This window comes from Phodopus roborovskii, unplaced genomic scaffold, assembly GCF_943737965.1.
Source record: "Phodopus roborovskii unplaced genomic scaffold, PHOROB, whole genome shotgun sequence".
NCBI lineage: Eukaryota > Metazoa > Chordata > Mammalia > Rodentia > Cricetidae > Phodopus > Phodopus roborovskii.
This window is the reverse complement of record NW_026126511.1, coordinates 50,153,061-50,172,124: the sequence shown is the minus strand read 5'-3', so window position 1 is coordinate 50,172,124 and position 19,064 is coordinate 50,153,061. Positions and strand designations below refer to the sequence as shown.

Sequence of the window (19,064 nt, the reverse complement as noted above, 5' to 3'; positions counted from 1 at the left end):
GTAAGAGCCCTTAGCTTGGTTTTAGTGGAAATACAGGAAATGATTTTCTTGTGATTGTTTGTCATGTTCTAAATAGCCCCCCAAACATGATGCCTTGTCTTCTTAAGCACACATTTAAATTTTCCATAACACTTTTAAAATTAATTTTGCTTTTTAATCTATAAGCATTTTAATAATTAAATGCTTACTGAATATTCCCTGGGCAAGTTTTTGAAGTTAACCATTTCTTGTTGACTAGAATTATTCTGGGTAAACTTTCCTTTTGACAGTCAGCATTCTTGTCTTTTATTTCGTGCAGGGTGTGAGAATTTAATAGAAAAGGCACACTTTATGAAGGCAAAATTTCCCCAGTTTTTTTCAACCCCTTACCCCAGCTTCATCCCAAGAGAGTCACTGGTGTTACCCACACTCACTGCAGTGCCTTCAGATGCCAGTAATTAAATGCTTAGGAAGATTACAGCTTTATTTTGTGGGACCATAAATCCACAGGCGTTCTATTAGTAACTAATTAAAATGATCCTTGGTGGTAGGAAGCTGGGAAATGTGGAATATTGCTTTTGAAAAGTACACTTGGCCATTCATGTCCTGGCAGGGGATCATTACACCCATACTGCCCATGTGAAGCAGGCTCCCCTAGAGCTGGGGATTGTGTCCTGGCTTGCTTTGGGTTAGGAACAATCAGGCCTGATTCAGGCCTAGCTTTTGTGTGCTTTTTTTTCCCCCCTTTTTTATGGAAGGACAACCCAAAGGAACATAATAATGTTTTCAAAAATGAAAGTAGGCGTGTGGGAGCCAGGTTTGAGCCATTTTGACGTGCATATAGATGAACATTCAGCACTTGCTGGTGGTTTAAGATCTTGTTAATTAGAAGCTTTGATGAGCAATGGGAATGATTCCATATTTTACAAATACCATATTTCATAAGCATCTGGGAATTGCTTCCTGGTTATGGCAGAGGCTATGGGGTGCTAACAATAATGAAGTTTGTTCTAACCTGAAGTGCTGACAGACTTTCTAGAAACTTCAGAGTACTATTAAATGGTATAAGTAATGAACTTACAGTCAACACTAGTTAGAATGTCAATGCTGGATATTTGGAAGGGATGTTGTAAGTGGCTGTCAGGAAGGGTTCCGTGGGCCTGCACCTGCTATGCCTAGGAGAGTCTGGACTTTACAGGCTAAGAAACGCCACGAGTAAGAGCAGGGTGGGAGTGGGAGGTTGCTGTGGTGTGCCGGTGCTGCTGGGAAGTTAGCAGCCGCCAAGCATAGGAGGTGCAGATGGAAGACAGTGTGGTGTGGGCGAGGGAGGACCGCATGGTTGGATGCAGATTAGCATGACATCTCAGATGCTGTGTGTTTGTCTATGTGGCTAATGAAGTCATTTGTTTACATATTATTGGATATAGAATACACTCTTTGTAGAAAAGTTAGAAAATACTCATTAATAGAAAACAGGTCTGCTAATCATGATACCACCATCTAGAAATATCATATTTACAAAAATCTATGCCTTAACAAAGACTCTCCATGTTGGCAAACATCCATTCTTCTGTTTTTCTCTACATTTACAAAAATTCCTTTAACAAAAAATAGAATCTTATTAAATGTATTGATCTTTTTTCCTCTGAATGCCCTCATCATAGACACTACGATACATTTTCCACACAGATGTGTGTGACCGTATGTGTAAAGGTGTGTGTGGTAAGAGTGTGTAGATGTCTATTGTATGTGTACGTGTGTGTGTGCGTGCACGTGTGTGTGTGTGTGTGTGTGTGTATGGTGTGTGTGATGTATATATGTGAATGTGGGGGGTGGAGGGAGGGTGGTATATATGTGTGTGCTGTGTGTGTATATGTATATGAATGTATATAATGTATATCTAAGATGTGTGTGTAAATATATGAGTGCATTAGTGTATTGTGAGATTCGTGAGTGTATCAGAATGTGTGGTGTATATGAAAAGTGTGTGTATGTCTGTATGTGAGTGTGTGTGTGGTGTGTATGTGTATGATGTGTGTGTGTATCTGTGGGTATGATGTGTGTGTAGTGTATGTGTGGATGTATAGATGTATGAGTGTATGATGTGTACACAAACAGTGCTATACCACAAGTCTAGTTCTGTCTCTACCTTCTGTCCCAGGACCATTTTGAGCTTTCCCTATCCTGCTGTAGCTCAGTGAGAAAGTGCTTACTTGGTATGTGTGAGGTCCTCAGTTCAGTCCTCAATACAACACTCACATGCACTCAGCGTGTAACACGTATGTACACAGTCCACACATGCAAGATACACTAAAGGATACCTTTAAGCAGAACATACTTTTACCACCTGTCCGACTTAATTTAGACCACTTATGGTGGGGTTACATATGTATATAATGTGCAGTTAGCCATCATGGTATGTCATTAGAGACTAGGGACTGAAGTTCTCAGCCTGACGGTCAGGAGCCTGCAAAGTGTGACACCTGTCTCCTCTGGTCTGCGTTCCAGCCACGCTGAGGTTGTACTCAGCCCCCTCCTTCTCCTCTCCCTTTCTGCGTCAGGTCTCAGCTGACTTGCCTTCTTTGGAGACTCCCAACCTACGTCAGAGTCTCTGGTCTACTCCCAACCCCTAGGCTTTCAGACTCTCAGACATTTTGATTACTAATAATATTTTCATGACATCTTCCCTAATAAATTACAATCTCTGTGGTTTTAGGTTCTTTTTATTCACCACTGTGTCCCATCCTCAGGGCCTGACAATTAGCAAACCCTGTGTAACCACTTTTGTGACTGACTGAGGAACCAGCCGTTTCTGATAAATATGTCTATTCTGGAAGATTAGCCAGTGCCCATGGTTCCCTTGTCATACCACCTCTCACTTGGCTGCTCTCGCTTTATTTGAAAAGACCCCTGAGTGGCTGGACAGTGATTCCTGCCAGAAGTGTGACCAGCCTTTCTTCTGGAACTTCAAGCAAATGTGGGACAATAAGAAAATTGGCCTAAGACAGGTGGGTAATATGTGCTTTATTAAAGTGTAGTATTTGGAAGTGACCTAAACATATAATTATGGAAGTAGTAGCCCCATGGGTGGGAGTTGTAGTGGACTAAGTGATTTTATACCTGTGACACCTAAATGTTTACTGCAGCCCCTCCCTGATAGATTGGGTTTCCTAGTGATTTGTTCTAAGTACTTGCGTGGTACAGTTTTCAAATCTTAATAGCATCTACTGATACGTACCTTAATATTAGAGGTGTGTCACACGAGCTCATGCTGGCTCCAAACCATGAAATTGTATGAGGATGTTTAATTCTTAATTGTTCACTTCCCCTCCTTCTGACTTGGTTCGAGCTGTTTAGATCTGTTTATGACACAGCATTTTCAAACTCTGAGTCTATGGTTTGGTTTGGTCTTCCCCATTGAGACCGAATGTTAGGTTACCGGGGTTAAACACTGCTAGAGTCTGAGACAATGGGCTGGGTCAGAAGCTATCCAGATCTGTAATCTCTCAAAGCAGCAGCACTTCCTCAGCTGAGCCTGCTTTAAGATCTGGCCGTTGGGTGCCTCCTCTGTGTGCAGCTCTCAGCAATGGTAGGTGAAGAGAATGGAGAACGGGAAAAAGAAGAGGAGAGGCACACTTCCCAGAGGTCCTCACTCTCAACTGAGACCAAAATTAAAAGGAGTAGAAATCTGGTGTGCCCTTGGTGGGTTTCAGAACACTGTTGTGGCGTGTGTGTGCATGTGTGTGTTTATGTGTGGTATGTAGTGTAGTATGGTATGGTATCATGTATGTCATGTATTCAGTGATTTACTAGGGGATAACTGGCATTTTTTAATCCTTTTAGCACTTTGTAATAGAGTAAATCATATTAATTATTCTGGTTTCCCTTTGTCAACTATAAATTAAGCCCTTCTACCTAAGACACAAATAAGTCCCAGTCTGGCTTCAAATATTTGGTCAGCCATCCCCATGCTGGGATTGTAAGCCTGTGCTACCATGGCCAGCTCTGGGGCACTCTGGCCTGGTGTCGTCACCCGACAGCAGTTGGTTTATGAGTGTGCCAGGACTGCAGGCAGGGCCATGATAGCCTGTTTCCCTTTGCCCCCAGCACCACTGCCGGAAATGTGGGAAGGCTGTGTGTGGCAAGTGCAGCTCCAAGCGCTCTTCCATCCCACTCATGGGCTTTGAGTTTGAAGTCCGGGTCTGCGACAGCTGCCACGAGGCCATCACTGATGAAGAGTAAGTCACACACCCTGCACCCCTCCGGGTTATGGACAAAGCCCAATCTGAGAGTTCCACTCCAGAGCTAGTCTACGTGCCTAGCTTGCTGTGGTGGTAGTACAGACAGAAGCAAGCAGTAAAAGAAAGAGAGACAGGTAAAGAGGGGATAAGTTCAAAGAACTCCCCACTGGGCTCTCCAGGTATGTGTCTATAGCGGATGCTCTCAAGTAAAGCTGTCTGCTTGCCCACTCAGAATATCCCAGGAAGCTGAAGCCAGAACTTGCCTTGGTGCCCAGGCTGGTGTCCTTACAGATGTTGTGTCAACCAAGGGCTCCAGCAGTTCTTAGGTTCTGGGAAGAGCTAAGCCCGTTTTTCAAGATGACAATAGTTCCAGGTGCCCGCAACTCAGCTGGTGCATTCTGTCTGGTCTCCTGAGATCTTAGCTCTGATTTGGAAGGAGCAACTCTGAGAACTGAAAACTACTCCAGACACTATGAAAATGCACAGGGACAAGTTTACCCCTAGTGGGTGCACAAGGATAACCGTCTCCGGTCTTCCCAGCACTTTGTGGTACAGTCAGAGCATGTCACCCTATCCAGTACACATCACGATGTCCTTGCCGAAGTGGTTGTTCGTGTGCATTGATTATTTGCCCACTCAAGCACATGATGAGATTAATGGGAGTTCTGATCATTGAAGAAAACTGCTGAGGGCCTTAGAGATGGTTGAGTTCAGTTCTTCGTTCTATCAAGACAGATCTGAGTCTAAGAAATTTCAAGTTAAGCTGAAATCATTTACAGTGATGTTTCACTACTGGTCTTTCCTGTAGATTCAACTAAGGCCAAGAGACAGTCATCTGCCAAGTGCTTACAGCAGTGAAGAGACCCTGAACCACGGTGAGGGGCTCTGCTTGGCCTGCCAGATCCGCCTCTGCCTCTCTGGCAAGCACTTTAGACCTGCTTATAGAGTGCCATAGCAGCCAATGGGCCTGCTCACTAAAACCAGCAGCAAAGCCATAGACCCAAGAACACAGAGCTGGCAATGGTGTGTGTGTGAAGATATTTATGTTGCTTGGTCATGTGTACACACTCACACACACACACACACACACACACACACACACGTTCATACAGATATATTGCTTAGTGAAGCTTTAGAGTACAATTTTTTAAACTTTTATTTGCATTTACACCAGTAGGAAAGGAAAGAAAACATGGATCGTCTTCCCTTACACAGCAGTATCTTGGGCTTTTTAACAACCACACCTTTAAAATAAAATAGGCCAAGCTAGAATATATCCATTCCCTCTCAGCACAGACTTAGCAAAGGTACTGTGGTCTTTTTAAAAGAGTTCTCCAAAGTAAGTACAAGTGGAGGGTTCCATGGACCCCATCATAGCAGAACTTTTTCCTGAGGGACCTTGGGGGCTTTCATCTTTCCTATTTTGGAGACCAGAGAACCATTTTTCCTTGTTATCCTTGTAGAATCCTGTAATAGGGCCAGTGAGACAGTTCAGTGAATAGAGGCGCTCATGCCTGGGCCTGACTACCACCTCAGTTCACTCTCTGAGTTCCACAAGCTAACAGGAGAGAACTGACTCCTGAGAGCTGTCCTCTGATCTCCATGTGTACACTTACACACACTAAGTTAATAATAAAATTGTGTAACAGATCACCAAGGAGGGGAAGCATGAGCATTTCTAACAGTGAAGCAGTGTTAGCCACTGGGCTAAAAGTGAGGATCTAAGTCATCCTGGATCCCTGTCACACATGTGCCCATCTTTCACTCTGGTCTTGTTCCTTCCAGACGTGCACCCACCGCCACCTTCCATGACAGTAAGCATAACATTGTGCACGTGCATTTTGATGCCACCAGGGGATGGTTACTGACTTCTGGAACTGACAAAGTGATTAAGGTAAGATGCCGTCTTGTTAAGCTTCCTATTGTGGGCCTTGTATAGACAGCATCAAAAGCTGTGAGGCCATGTGTGTTCATGTCACCAGGATCAAAAGCTGTGAGGCCGTGTGTGTTCATGTCACCCATGGAAGTGAGCATTGTTGAGAGCTCTCAACACTCTGATTTGTAGGATGATTTACTTAGGATATGATCTTTAAAATCCAATACGAGGAACTTATGGAGATTGTCTTGTTGGTAAAGTGCTTGCAAGGACCTGATGGCAAATGCTTGTAATTGTCCCGCGCTACCGTCTCGCCAGCAAGAACGACGCGGCACACTCAGGATCCTTCTGCAGTAAAGCTTTAATGCATCTTGAGAGGGAGAGCATAAGCTTACAGAACGGAGACGCCAAACATCCAAAACCCAACCCTTATATAGGTTTACAACCTTCACCTCGGACGTGTCAACTCCTGATTGGCTGCAGCCCATCAGCCCATATGACGCCACGGGAGAGGCAGAGCCCAAGGGATGGAAAGTTACCCAGCGCCTGTGCACTAGCTTGTTTACCATTCGGTGCCTGCCGGATGCAGGCGCCATCTTGTAATGGAGAATGCAGGGACGGCTCCCTACATTTAATTACAGAACTGTGGAGGTGGAGTCAGATGTATCCCAAAGGACTAGCCAAGCATCCTAGCTTAGTCAATAAGCCAAGGAGCCCAGTGACAGATGCTGCCTCAAAAGACAAGGTGGATGGCTCCCTAGGAGCGACGACTGAGGTTGTCTTGTAACTTTCACACACATAAACACACACTAGACAGTAAGTCGCATGTGCAGAAGTCACAAGAGTAACATGAGAGACAGTAGCCAGGGTTCTCAGGGGGAGGGGAGCTGCTTGGGAAACCCTCTGCAACAGGTGGTTTTGAACTAAAAGGAGACTGGAAGGCAGGCCAAAATCAGTCACCAAGTCATACAGAAGCTTTTTTCCTGCTGAGATTAATGACTCCAAGAGTGTTTATCCATGCCTCTGAAGCCACGTGAACTCATGGCCACAACTGAGGCCCAGGGGGGACTCTGTCACCCTGTCCAATTCTGGAGGCAGCAACAGGATGAAGTCGTTAGAAGTGACTTCGAGCAAGGGTCAGCCAAACTCTGAGACCTGGACCCTTCTTTTTTGACATCTTAGAGAATTGTTTGGAAGGCTCCCTGGGAAGTCTATGGAAAGGTATGACCAGGTTGTGCTGGCTCCTCTCTCCTTCAGTGGATCTGATCTGCCTTAACGCTCCTTATTAGCTAGAGCAACATGTAGCTGCCCTTATGTAGAAGTCAGGCTAGTGCTATATGTATCTGTTTGATAACTGGGAAAGAACAAAACTCTACTTTGAATTGAGGCCATTGTAAGCATTGTTCCTCGGTACAGTTTGATATTAATTCCTCCTTGGCATGTTTTTCTTTTTTGCAGTTGTGGGATATGACCCCAGTAGTGTCATGATGACTCTCCCAGGGACTAGAAGATAGTCTTCACTAAAGAAACACTTGTTTGGGGCCTGAAATCATTACAAGAGAAGCAAAGTATATATATATATGAGCAGGAAGAGAGACTGAAGGCTCAAAGTGAATTTGTGTTTTCCCTGTACTGTTGCAGTGAACTGATGGAAGAGACTCTTCAGTTGTCCTTACAACATAAAAGAAGATATTTTTTTATCAAATGGTATATACAGCCTGGCTGTGCTGCATTGTTTTGAGTATATTCCAGAGTCTGTGTGGGATGTTTAAGCATCTTGTGTCTCAGCCTTTCATTGTACTCATTGCTTTCTGTGTCAGGAAAAGAGAGAGAGAGAGAGAGAGATGTGTTAAAGGTATTGTGTCGTATAAAGCAGTCTCCACATCCTCTTCACCTCAGTGTTTCTCTTCTCTTGAGTCTTCCTTCATGGGCCACACTTGTCTCTCGCCAGAGTGTATGATTACAGTATGTTCCGGTGTTCTGCTTTCATGACCAGATAAGAGTTGGAAAACCATGTGTGTCCAACAGCTGGCCCCTTGAGTCACCTGTGGGGAGCAGTTATATCATCGGAAGTGCCTTCTATTCTACTTCAGCATTCTCTTTCATCCCACATTAGGAAATGGAAACTGCTATCCGCCGTCAGCCTGAACACCGGTCATGTGACTCAGCCTCATCCTGCAGTGCCTGTGTCTTTCCAAATGCAATGAGGGCTTCTTGAGCCTTTTGCATTTTGGACTTTGGGAATTTTGGCTTTTTGGGGCTTTGTTTTTGCTTTGCTTTGTTTTGATTTGTTTTTGTAGCTTTCCTTTATTCATCACATGAAAGACAAACAAAAATATCAATGCTCCAGATGTATCTTGAAGGTGCATCTTTCTACATGGCATTGCCTCTGAATGAGAGCGTGATAAACTTTCAGATTAGAATCCTGCTCTCTTCACCATCCATATTTAGTTTCCCTTTAGAAACCAGGTATCTGCACATCTTTATGTTAGTGTATACTTTTCTATGAAGCCAGCCTGTGATCTAAACAGAGGTACTGAGAAACAAACAGAATTCTCATAAGGAAATAGGTCCAGCTTGATAGGTTGCAGTAAGGACTCACTTGAGGATACCAAGGTACATTAAAAGTAGTAGCAAGCCTGGAAGCTGGCCCATCCAAGCACTTCACACATGCTCACCTGTTAGGTCACCAGTGAGGGTACCAGGTCAAAGTCCTGTGGATACACAGGCTGATTGCTTGCCCTAACTTTCCATCTCATAGCTCCACAGTGTCTTCTTCCTGATTTAACAGGCGCTTCCTGGCAGGAAGTACTTAAATGAAATTACAGTTCTCCCCATTATCTTGGTTCTGTTTCTAGGAAAGCAGTTTCTCCTATGTCATCGTTGCTTCTCTTTCTGGAGGAAGCAGTAGTAACCATGCTTGAATACCACCTTTAGCACTGACGACCCAGAGTGCTTCCTAGGACAAGGCATCCTGGAGCCACTTCTGCTGGCTGGCAGTGGGAAGCAGGGCTGGTGTCCACCTCCCACAACCACATCCCTAGCAACTGTGATGTGAGAGCAGAACTCTGCACACACTTCAGGAAGTCATCGCCACTGTGGTTTAACGGCCTGTTCCATGAAATGCCACCTAGGTTCAGTTAGGCCACTCTAAGTGGTCTGAGTCTTCTCTACATGATCGATCCATCACAGAGCTTTGAAAAGAGAATCAGAGCTAAAATATTCAAATATCAATGGTACAATTGATTGCTAGAATCTACAGCCACTTAGCAAGTTGTAGAGAATTGTATGTTGGAAATCAGTAATAGAAGTCTCTTTAAACTGGAGCATGAATGCACATGATGAAGGAAATACAGTATTAGGAAACTGAGGCTTAGGCACCCAGCAAGCCTGTGTGGATTTCCACTAATGTAGAGATGAATTCAGACTCCTGGGAAATGGATTACCATTATTGAGAGAGAGAACACACACGCAGGCCAGCTGGGACATCTGGTCGACCCTTGTGCAGAAGAAAGAGGAGGGCAGCACTTCATTAGAACACTACCAGATGGCCCTACACTAGTCACCTCCCAGCTACAGCTCATACTGAAGGGTCCCCAGAGGTTGAAACATCACAGTGATGAAAATCATGGTTGTATGCTATAGATAACCACTGCTCTGCCCTTTCATCTTACCCATGCAGCTGTTGAATTTGTTGAAAAAAGTGTATCAGAACAACTGTATATGCACTGTGGATGCTTGTGTTTGCCTGGTGTTCTTAACCTATAGAGAAATGCATGCTGGAACTGATAGATTTCCAAGCATTCTCTGAAAAAGAAGGCTTAATCCATTAGGCATGAGCTCTGGTACAGCATTTGGCTTGTGTCTCCTCTGAGTGTTAAAAAAAAAAAAAAAAATCACGAATCTATCATTCTGTTTGGTTAGCACTTCAGCTTTGTTTTGTTTTTCCCTCTACTGTGGAAACCTCAGCTCTGGAGATGGTGGTGAGCACAGTGTGGTGGGAAGTAGAGACACCACATGTTCCTAGTGGATGAAAAGCATCTCATACTGTTGGTTTCTCCAAAGGAAAGCATTTAACAGAGCCACCCAGGTGCATCTCCACCTTAGCATAAAAAGGAAAAAAAAATGGTTTTAGAAATAAATACTTGGAATTTTGTGTCATTTTATAAAAGGTCAGTCAACATAATGTATTTCTTGGTTAATTGAATTATTCATGAAATTACAACATTGGAATGTAATCTTGAGATCTCAAGTGTCCTAGGTTAGAACAATGGCTTTTGCTATTACCAGTAGCAGCCCCAGGGACAGGAAGTCTCTGGAATCAGGTTTGATACTGTTTTGAGCAAATTTGACATACCTTTTAGTGCCTGTCTGTGGTTCTGAGTAGTGCATGTTATTCCAAAGCCAGTAGTCCCATTTGTCTGTGTCAGCAATCCCTATATGCCATACCCCAACCAACCGGGAACAAAGTTGAATCACATTCAGGGCCCTGGAGTTCCCAGCCCTGGCTAAGGGCTACTCCACTGAGTCTGGGTTTACAGTGTTCATCCTTGTGAGACATCACCTTTTCAGCATCTCAGAGTCATAATTTAAAAGTATATTGTATTTTTATTTAACATTAATCCTTAAAAAGCTTGAATTTTAACTTTAAAGCAAAAGAATAGCTCTGAACTATGTGTCACAGTTAGTGTACAGAAATATTCATAAGTGGGGCCTTTGGTTTTGCTTTTTCATAGTATTTAAATATATATATTTGTATATAAGTGAGCATGTTCACTAAGGTTTATATTTTAAAGCAAAAGAAAAGCATTTTTTCCAAAGTGCTCTTATCTTTTTCCTTTAAAATAATGTTAGGTGAAATTTTTGCTGGTGTAAAAGTAGATACTCAGCACCTTGATAAAAAGACACTCAAGTTAATTGGCTTGCCACTTTGTCAAGCTGTAAGGTCCTACCAGGAATGTCTGTGTGCTCCTGTAAGCTGGAGCCAAGAACTACACACTGACCTTGGGGGGAGGGAGGGTCTGCGTTATCACCTTTTAACATTGGATTCCCACCAAGGGCCTGGAGTAACACTGGCAGCAATGTGTGTTGCTGGCATGAGGCCCTCCCTTGAACTTCCATGCCAGAGCCTGTTGTCAAAGGTTTTGAAAAGGAGATCAGATTTCTGAGTGAGGCATGAACTTTTCTGGAGTGCTTATGGTCTCTTCTAGACTTGTGACTGTGACTCTGTGAGTGTTGCTTATTACAGGACTAACCCAGACTGTCCCCAGTCCAGAGCCAGCCTCACTCAGGCATATGAACACACTGCCAGACCAGGGGAGTTGCTTTCTGTCCTTTTCCATCATTTTCCAGGAAATGATGGTGAACTTAATTGTTAGTACGATCTCATTTAAAAAAATACCTCAAAGTGTTCACCTTTAGGGGCTGAGAGGATCTTACTGTGGAGACAAAGTATTTAGGAAATTTAAATTGGTTCAAAAAAATGGGTTTCAAATCTGATTTAAATATTTATGTTTTTTTTTTTTTCTTGGTTCTCTGGGATGCATGAGAGGGTGGGTTTGGTTTTTTTATTTTGTTTATTTTTTTTTGTCTGTTTACTTTTAAGGAAAAGCAGTTTGAGCATTTTACTTCTGTATATTTCTTATCACTTTGATAGATTTACAGCCTTTCCTTCATATTGTATGCCAGTGTGAAGTGTGGACCAACTTCATTTACATCACCATTGCCATTGTTATATGTGTGCTTGGGATTTATGCCATTTACCTTGCATTTTAAGTGAATTTTTCAAGGTATTGTCATTTTGGGGGGGAAAATCTTACTTGACAAGTATGAAAACTGGCCAGCAGGGGAGGTATTAACCCCACAGTTGTACCTGTCCATTGCTGTATCATAACCAGGGGTTTGGGCTCTTCCCTTTGCACAGCTGCCACCTGGGGCTCACATCTGGATGTGGCTGCTGTGGGTTTGTTACTTTATGGGTGTCTTTCCACAAAAAAATCGGGAATTCAATTAGGCAAGGGCTCAGCTAAGCATGCTACAAAGCCTGAAGCTAGAACTAGAACAGGCCTCTCCGTTGTGGTTTGAGCCAAACCCCTCTGATAGTCATTATGCTCCATGCCACTGGATTCCACCAACCAGACCCACCGCTCTTGATCCTGACCTAAATGTGGTGAGCTGGTACTGAGACTATTCTGTGACATTAAGACAACTGTATCCGTGCAAATTAATGCTGCTCGGCACTGTGAATGTTTCTCTCTCCCTGTTTCCCCCTGTACGGCCCTCTAGCCTCGTGTGTATGTGTACCTATTTCAATGTACGTCTCTCAGAACATGCACCTCTGTGGCTTGCAATAAATGTCCAAACACCTTTCTACTGTCTTGGTTGCATCATTGTCAAGTGTAATTTTATAAACCTAGCAACTCTTATTGTTTCTACCCTGGTGGGTTCTGACCCATCAAGACAGGATGGGGAAGATTCCAGATTACTCTACACCTGGCTATGTAGACCTCAAGAAGAGTTAGCATCTTAAGTAAGCCATTGTTGGCCAGCCTGAGCTCAGCATGTGGGCTGCAGCCACGTTTCTCTTTAATGTAGGGTGCATTTTCTGTGAGCAGTCCAAGTAAAGACCAAGAACTTGAGGATAAATAGAATCAGGAACCTCACTAACCCTTGAGGTAAACAGAGGTAGGTGCCTCATTGAAAACCCTTGAGGTAAACAGAATCGGAACCTCAATGAAAACTCTCAAGGTCCATTTTATGGAGAAGAAAATAGGTAGTAAGCAATAAAAGACCCCTGTAAGGAACAACTAGGGAGGGGTGTGGCTGGGTTGCCCTACTGCCTCAAAGCCTCTGTCCCTGTCCAGCCAAGTCCAGCACAGCAGGAAGCAGAGGTTTCTGACCACAGGAAGGAATGAGGCAATAGACAATGGTTTTGGTCATGGCCCTCCTGCCTCAGTGTTCCCCAGCAGTCAGTCCGCATGTGAATGTCTCCAACTGCGTGGATAAACAGCTGTGTTTCTTCCACTGTGGGGAGGAGGCTCACTTAGTTTACCTTGACCTCCAAGAACTTGTCAAGCAGATTGGAACCATAGCACCTGGTTTTGTTCCAACTCTGAAGTTACCAAGAGAAGATGAAATGTGGAAGTTTTTGTTGTTGCTATTTTTGTTTTGGGTTTTTAAAGTGTATCACTCAAAGGCCAGGTGGTTCCTGAAGCTTTACAACCAGGCCTTATTGAAATTGCTGCTGAAAGTATGCATTGTCTTCAGAGACATACACAGCCAAGCACTATACAGCTTCTGCCTGGGTACAGAAGCAGCTGTCCAGTGGTTAGCCTGTGGGCTTGGAAGTCCCATCAAACTGACAATGTTAGTGAGTCTTACACTTAGAATATCTTATAAAATCAAGCATGAGAAACAGGAAAGGCTCTGCTACCTCAAGTGATTTGGTGGCGTACTTGGGAAAAGAGCCATTTTTCAGCCCCCTCGTCCATACTCCTGGCATTTTCCTGTTGCTCTTGACCCCCCCCCCCCCGCACTGGGTGTGGCCTGTCCTGTTTCAGTCCCCTTACAGAATTTCAGTGAACTCCTCTAACACAGGCCAGAACAAGGTAGGTTTAGGGACCAGCAGCAGATGGTAGCCAGAGCTGGTGATATGAGAGGGACATTTAGAGATAATCCCATTGTCCTAGTACCCAGAGGGCACCAAAGAAAAGGGACTGGCTTGTGCATGAGGCCATGTTCTCTTCAGACCAATCTCCAACCTGCCACTTTCGGAACACAAAACCTGAACAACGAATGCTTCCAAACAGGAACAAGGTCAGCCACTGCCCTTGAGTTGCTGTTTTGGCCAGTTGCTGCTCTCACGGGACTTGGTAAGTTTCCCAGACATCCACCACCAAGGTAGGAACCAGGGACTGCTCACGTGTTTAGAGGACTTACCAAGTTCATCAGGGTAAATGAGAAAGGGATAAAGACTAAGGCTCAATCACTCCCAAACAGTCAGACAAAAACAGCTGGAGGAGCTGCCTCCCTAGGGATTCCAGGCACAGTCTTGGCTAAGGAGAAAGTCCCAGCTCCCCTCCCCCCTCCCGGTGTCGTGGCCAGGAGAGCACACCATTAAGGCCAAGTTGCTGTCCGGGCCATGTGTAACCTGCTTCGGTACCAAGAAGGAAGCCAAGAGTGATGAGGTTCTTAACAAATGGTGGGCAGAGAGAGTGTCCGTCCCTCAGCCTGTCAGGGAACCCTGGCTCTCACCTAAGAGGAGGAGGTGAGCTCAAGAGGGTGTCTACAAAGGATGAGGTTTTTAGTGGTGTGACTTCTTAATGCCACAAACATCAAATACATAAATGGGGCCTTAGAGTGTTCTCCATTGCAAAATAGTATATTCAGAACTGATTCCTGATTCCGGGAAGCCTTTCTCTGAAGACCCTGGGTGTGGCTGGGTTGAAAATGCTGAGTGTCAGGGCTGGGAGTGTGTTGGGTCTCTGTGTCCCCCAGGTTCCTGGATCAGCCTCTTCCTGAAAGAGCAGCCTCTTTCCACAGCTGCTAGTGACTTGCCCATGCTCCCCCACCACCCTAGGCCCCTACATTAGCATCTCTCCCCGGGGTCCTGCCGCTCTCAGATTCCCTCTGTGGGCTTCATGAACTGTTGGTACTTGCTTTTTTTTTTTTTAAGAATTCCCCCATCTCCCCTGCATCTCTTCCACACAGCTGGTTCATAGCTAGAGGCGGCACCCACCTAGTGTCCCACTGGCCCCTTAGCACCCTAAGATGCATGAGGGACCCAGCAGTGCTCTGGATGGCAGCACTTTGTTGCCATCAGACCACAGAGCAGTGTCTCCAAGTGGAACGTGTTGGGGAATAAAACAGATCCCTCAAGAAGCCACGGGCAGAAGAAAAGCTGGGAACAGCCAGGCCCCACAGAGGTCTCAGGATTCTAGATCTATTCCAAGGCAGGCCCTCATTTTCTTTATTACAAATAAAAGAAAAACATGTGTTTGTTATGGAAAACTGAGTTTTGCCCCTGGCTATTCAGGCACCAGCATGGAGAGATCTGTGCCTTCTCTCACCTGGGGACAACACATGGCCATAAGCATAATAACTCTGAAGTCAGATCCCAGCAGTGGCCTTCCTAGACACAGAATATGTGGACACCAGCTAATGTTGGCTTTTCAGGATGGTAAGCCGGCAGTGTAAGAAGCTGGTGCCCCCTTCTGGCGTGCAGGCATACATAGTACACATAATAAATAAATCTTTGAAAAAAGAAGGATCTGGGGTCCTGGACAGGAGGAGCTGAGTATTTTCCAGAAAGAATTGAAGAACTCAGCCCCAACCTCCTAGCTTCAGTGTCACATGACTTTCTCCAGAAAATCTACTTCTGTTCACCCCATTTAAGGAAGGCAAGGGCACACCAGAGAAACGAGTCCACCCAAACCCAGTGAGGTTAGCGGCATCACATACAGGAGAGTGAGCACTTGCTGCCAGCTGTGCCACAGAGGCGCTCAGAACCCCTTCCTCTGCATGAGGCGATGTCAGTGGAGCTGATCCCATGAGTCTCATGTAATTAATCACAACTGCTCTAATTTCATTTCATGCCCCGGACAGAGCTCCACACCTAGTCTCCCTGGTAGCCAAAAGTAGCCTGGTAGCCTTCTTGTGCACATGACATGATGCTGTCATTATCCTAGGCTGGCAAACCCCTAAGCTAGTTGTGGAACCATGTTCTTCCAATTGACATACTTCCTGGGAGGAGAAGAAAGTCATGTAAGTCCCCAGACACGGAGGCTCCCCATTACCAGAATCACAAGACCTGGCCCCAAGATTATAAAGGCAGCAGTAACTGCTGGAGACAGAAGACTCCTGTCAGCTGAGCTGCTCACAAGGCATACAAGGAGTTCTAGGGACAGTTTCTGTTTCTACCCCAGCTAGGGTGGGCTTTTTGGTCACGTGGCTATGTTTGAGTCACCCTCACCCCCCGTGAGTAATTCCATTAGACTCATTTCTTTGGGCTGTGATTGGTGTCCCATGTGAAGTACACAGATATCCCTCCCCAGGGAAAGTCATAACGCCAGGTCTCTGGGATGCAGCCAGCACCAATGTGTACCTTTTCCTAGAGCAAAAAGGAGCAGAAAGGAGATCCTAGGACCTCTGTGCACTGTTTTGAATCAGATATCTGGTTGGTCCTGTGACCAGCCTGGCTATCTATTGACCTGCCTCAAGAAGTAAAATGACCCAGATGTCTTCACTTCATGGTATGGTGCAGGGGTCTTAACCCAGCCACGGAAAGCTGGCCTGGGTCGAGGAAAGATAAATGCGCTGCCCACCTGTCCCCAGCTCCCAGAATCCTGGAGACAATTAGACGCAGCAGGGAGTCTAATCAAGCAGGAACTCGCTTATTGTCCCCTAGCAAACATCTTTTAAAAGAAAAAAAAAAAAAAAAACCTCAGATCAAGGAAAACAACCAGCCAATGGTTTTAAAGGTCAGTCTATCACACACCTAGGCTCCCCAGGCTTTACCTAGTGAACACAAGCTGTTCATACAGTGACCTCTAGGCAACCAATCTTTTTTTTTTTTTTGTAAGCAACTCAGGACTCACCCTCTTGACTTGCCCTCAGCGCCATCTTTGATTTGTTCCTGTGCCTACAATATGGTACACTTTTGTTTTGCCATGCACATTTATCAATAGGAGAGTGAGGGCAAACAGATTTCTCCTGTGCTGGTGCTCCATGATGAATAATCCCATTTCCAATTACCAGTGCTGTGATGAACGACTTTATTTTCTATAGCTGCTTCCTTCGGGATGAATCCTAGAGTGTCTTTACAGGGTTAAATCTGCTAACACACATTGACTGTAGATTCAACTGTAGTGTCTGAGAGCCTGGCTCTCCAGAGCTGTGGCAATGGCACCTGGGAGGGTGTGGCTCTTGTGCCTCAGTTCCCTCATTTGCCAACAACATGATGACTGTTGATGGTTTGATTGCCACAGTGTGGAGGTGGAGAGAGCCACCAAGAGCTGCCTGGGGTCATGGTTATATGAGGTCATCGCTGGTGGCAGATCCCAAAGGGAGCCATGCTGTCCTTCACTTCTGCTTCAGCAGCATTCCAGGCGCCTCCAGATAATTCCAGCTGTCTTCATTTCCTCTGTCCACTAGTAATTTCACAAGTCTTGGGTGGTGTTGAGGTGTCCCAGATGAACTCTGGCCTGCCCCCATCTTCTCAGGCCTTGCACAATCCATCCCTCTACCCTAAAAATAACCATGCTCCCCAGGACACACAGACACCCCATTGCCTGCTCTTGGCTGGGCAGAGGGCAGACTTAAGAGCAGAACCCTGCTTTTGAGGATGAGGTTTTCCCTTCCGTGTTTAGGTCCCTACTCTGTGGGGAGGAAACACCTCATCAGTCCTGGTTACACTGACTTTCGGTCATCCCAGGGAGAGTCAAGCCTGTAGCTGAGAGGATATTTTTAAATGAAACGTTTAAGTGGCTCAGCCATGAAAGGCTACAACATCCCTGAAGTGTCACACAGCCAGAAGGTGCTGAGAGAAGTGGCTAGCCAGGTTCACTGGGTTCGTAGTTTAAGGAAAAAGAGAAAGCTCCTTGAGGGACAAGGCTGGGGGCTGTAAACAAAAGTGTGAGCCAAGCCCCGGCACAGCCTGGCAAGGACTCGGGTACACGCTTCTCCTTGGTTTCACATTCTTCCTGAAATATCTTTACCCATCAAAGTTAGATCTAGTTCTGGGTCCTGCCCACTCCATGGGAAGAATAGCAATGAGGCCGGGTTGACAGCATGTCTGCCGCCAATCATCAGATCATCAAACTCTCCCCACCCCCTTCATGAAACCACAGCTGTATTCATCCTGCCCCGAGGGACTGACCATGTATTTCCAACAAAGAGGCTCAGCTCTGGGCCTGAGGTGTGACCAGGGAAAACTAAAGAAATATGGCCTTTCAGATTTGAAGTTGAGACATAACCCGCCTGATGTGCCTGCCAGGAGAGGGTCAGTGAGCAAGTGTGAGACAGCTTAGGGTGACAAGGTCTTCTTTAAACTTTGAATAACTCATTAGAGTTTAAAGGAGCCCAGGGCCAGCAAGCTGTGACTCTTAGATGCCACCCGGAGGAGAATGGGGTGGGGTGCTGGGGAATGGCCTTGTTGTTTGAGTTACTGGCATGGAGATGGCAGGCAGCTCCATAATGGGGAAGGGGGCTTTGGAGAAAGAGCATGGAAGACCAGCATTTCAGAAACGCATACTTTGGTTCTGGTTAGGAACAGAAAGAGATAGAAAAAGAGAAAAATGGAAAAATTGCACCTTTCAGAGTGGAAACTCAGAAAGGTGGGCAGACCCAGCTCAACCTCATGGTGGCTGAGCTCATACGCACTGTGATAGGGGGTGGAAATTCTGGGAAGGAAAAAAAAAAAAACATACTTCATTAAAGGACTGATTATTCCTGCCATCTCTTTGTGACAGCTCAAGGTGAACCCATCTTTCCGAGGGCTGTTCCTTTAGCCCAGTCATTGACCCTAACCCACTGCAATGTTAGATCTCCACAGAGGCCAGAAATGTTTTTCTCTTGAGCAGAAGGAATTTTCCCTTAATGGGCCTCTGCTGCTACTTTACTATTTCTCTTCTGAGAAGACAACCCTAAAATAATGTAGAAAGCAGAAGGATGATCAAAGCTCCAAGCACTTGTGGCATCTCTGACCTTAGCTAAAATAAAGCTTCTGGGATGCCTGAGGACATTACTTGCTTTTAGCCAAGAAAAAACCCTGGTTCCTTTAGAGTCTTTTTACCCTCAATTAGCCAATTTTTACCTCCTGTTCTTGCCATCCCTCCCTCTGAGGAGGTAAACCTGTCGTCATAGAGTTGAGGTGATGACCAGTCTGGCTTCGTCCAGCAATTAGAGGTGTTGGGTCTGGCAGTCAGGGTACGTCTTCACTGAATGTATTTTTTAAAACCCCCAAAGTGCAT

General features: G+C 45.2%; 1 protein-coding gene across 1 annotated transcript in view; it reads left to right on the top strand.

Moving 5' to 3' along the window:
- Wdfy2 (WD repeat and FYVE domain containing 2) overlaps positions 1 to 10,286 on the top strand; it is a 131,222-nt gene extending 120,936 nt beyond the window's left edge. The window contains exons 9-12 of the mRNA XM_051195549.1: positions 2,886 to 2,987; positions 4,087 to 4,217; positions 6,006 to 6,114; positions 7,555 to 10,286. Of these exons, the coding sequence (XP_051051506.1) occupies positions 2,886 to 2,987; positions 4,087 to 4,217; positions 6,006 to 6,114; positions 7,555 to 7,584 (372 nt within the window). The 3' untranslated portion in view covers positions 7,585 to 10,286. The remainder of the gene's footprint in view (positions 1 to 2,885; positions 2,988 to 4,086; positions 4,218 to 6,005; positions 6,115 to 7,554) is intronic.
- Positions 10,287 to 19,064: the final 8,778 nt, after the last annotated feature.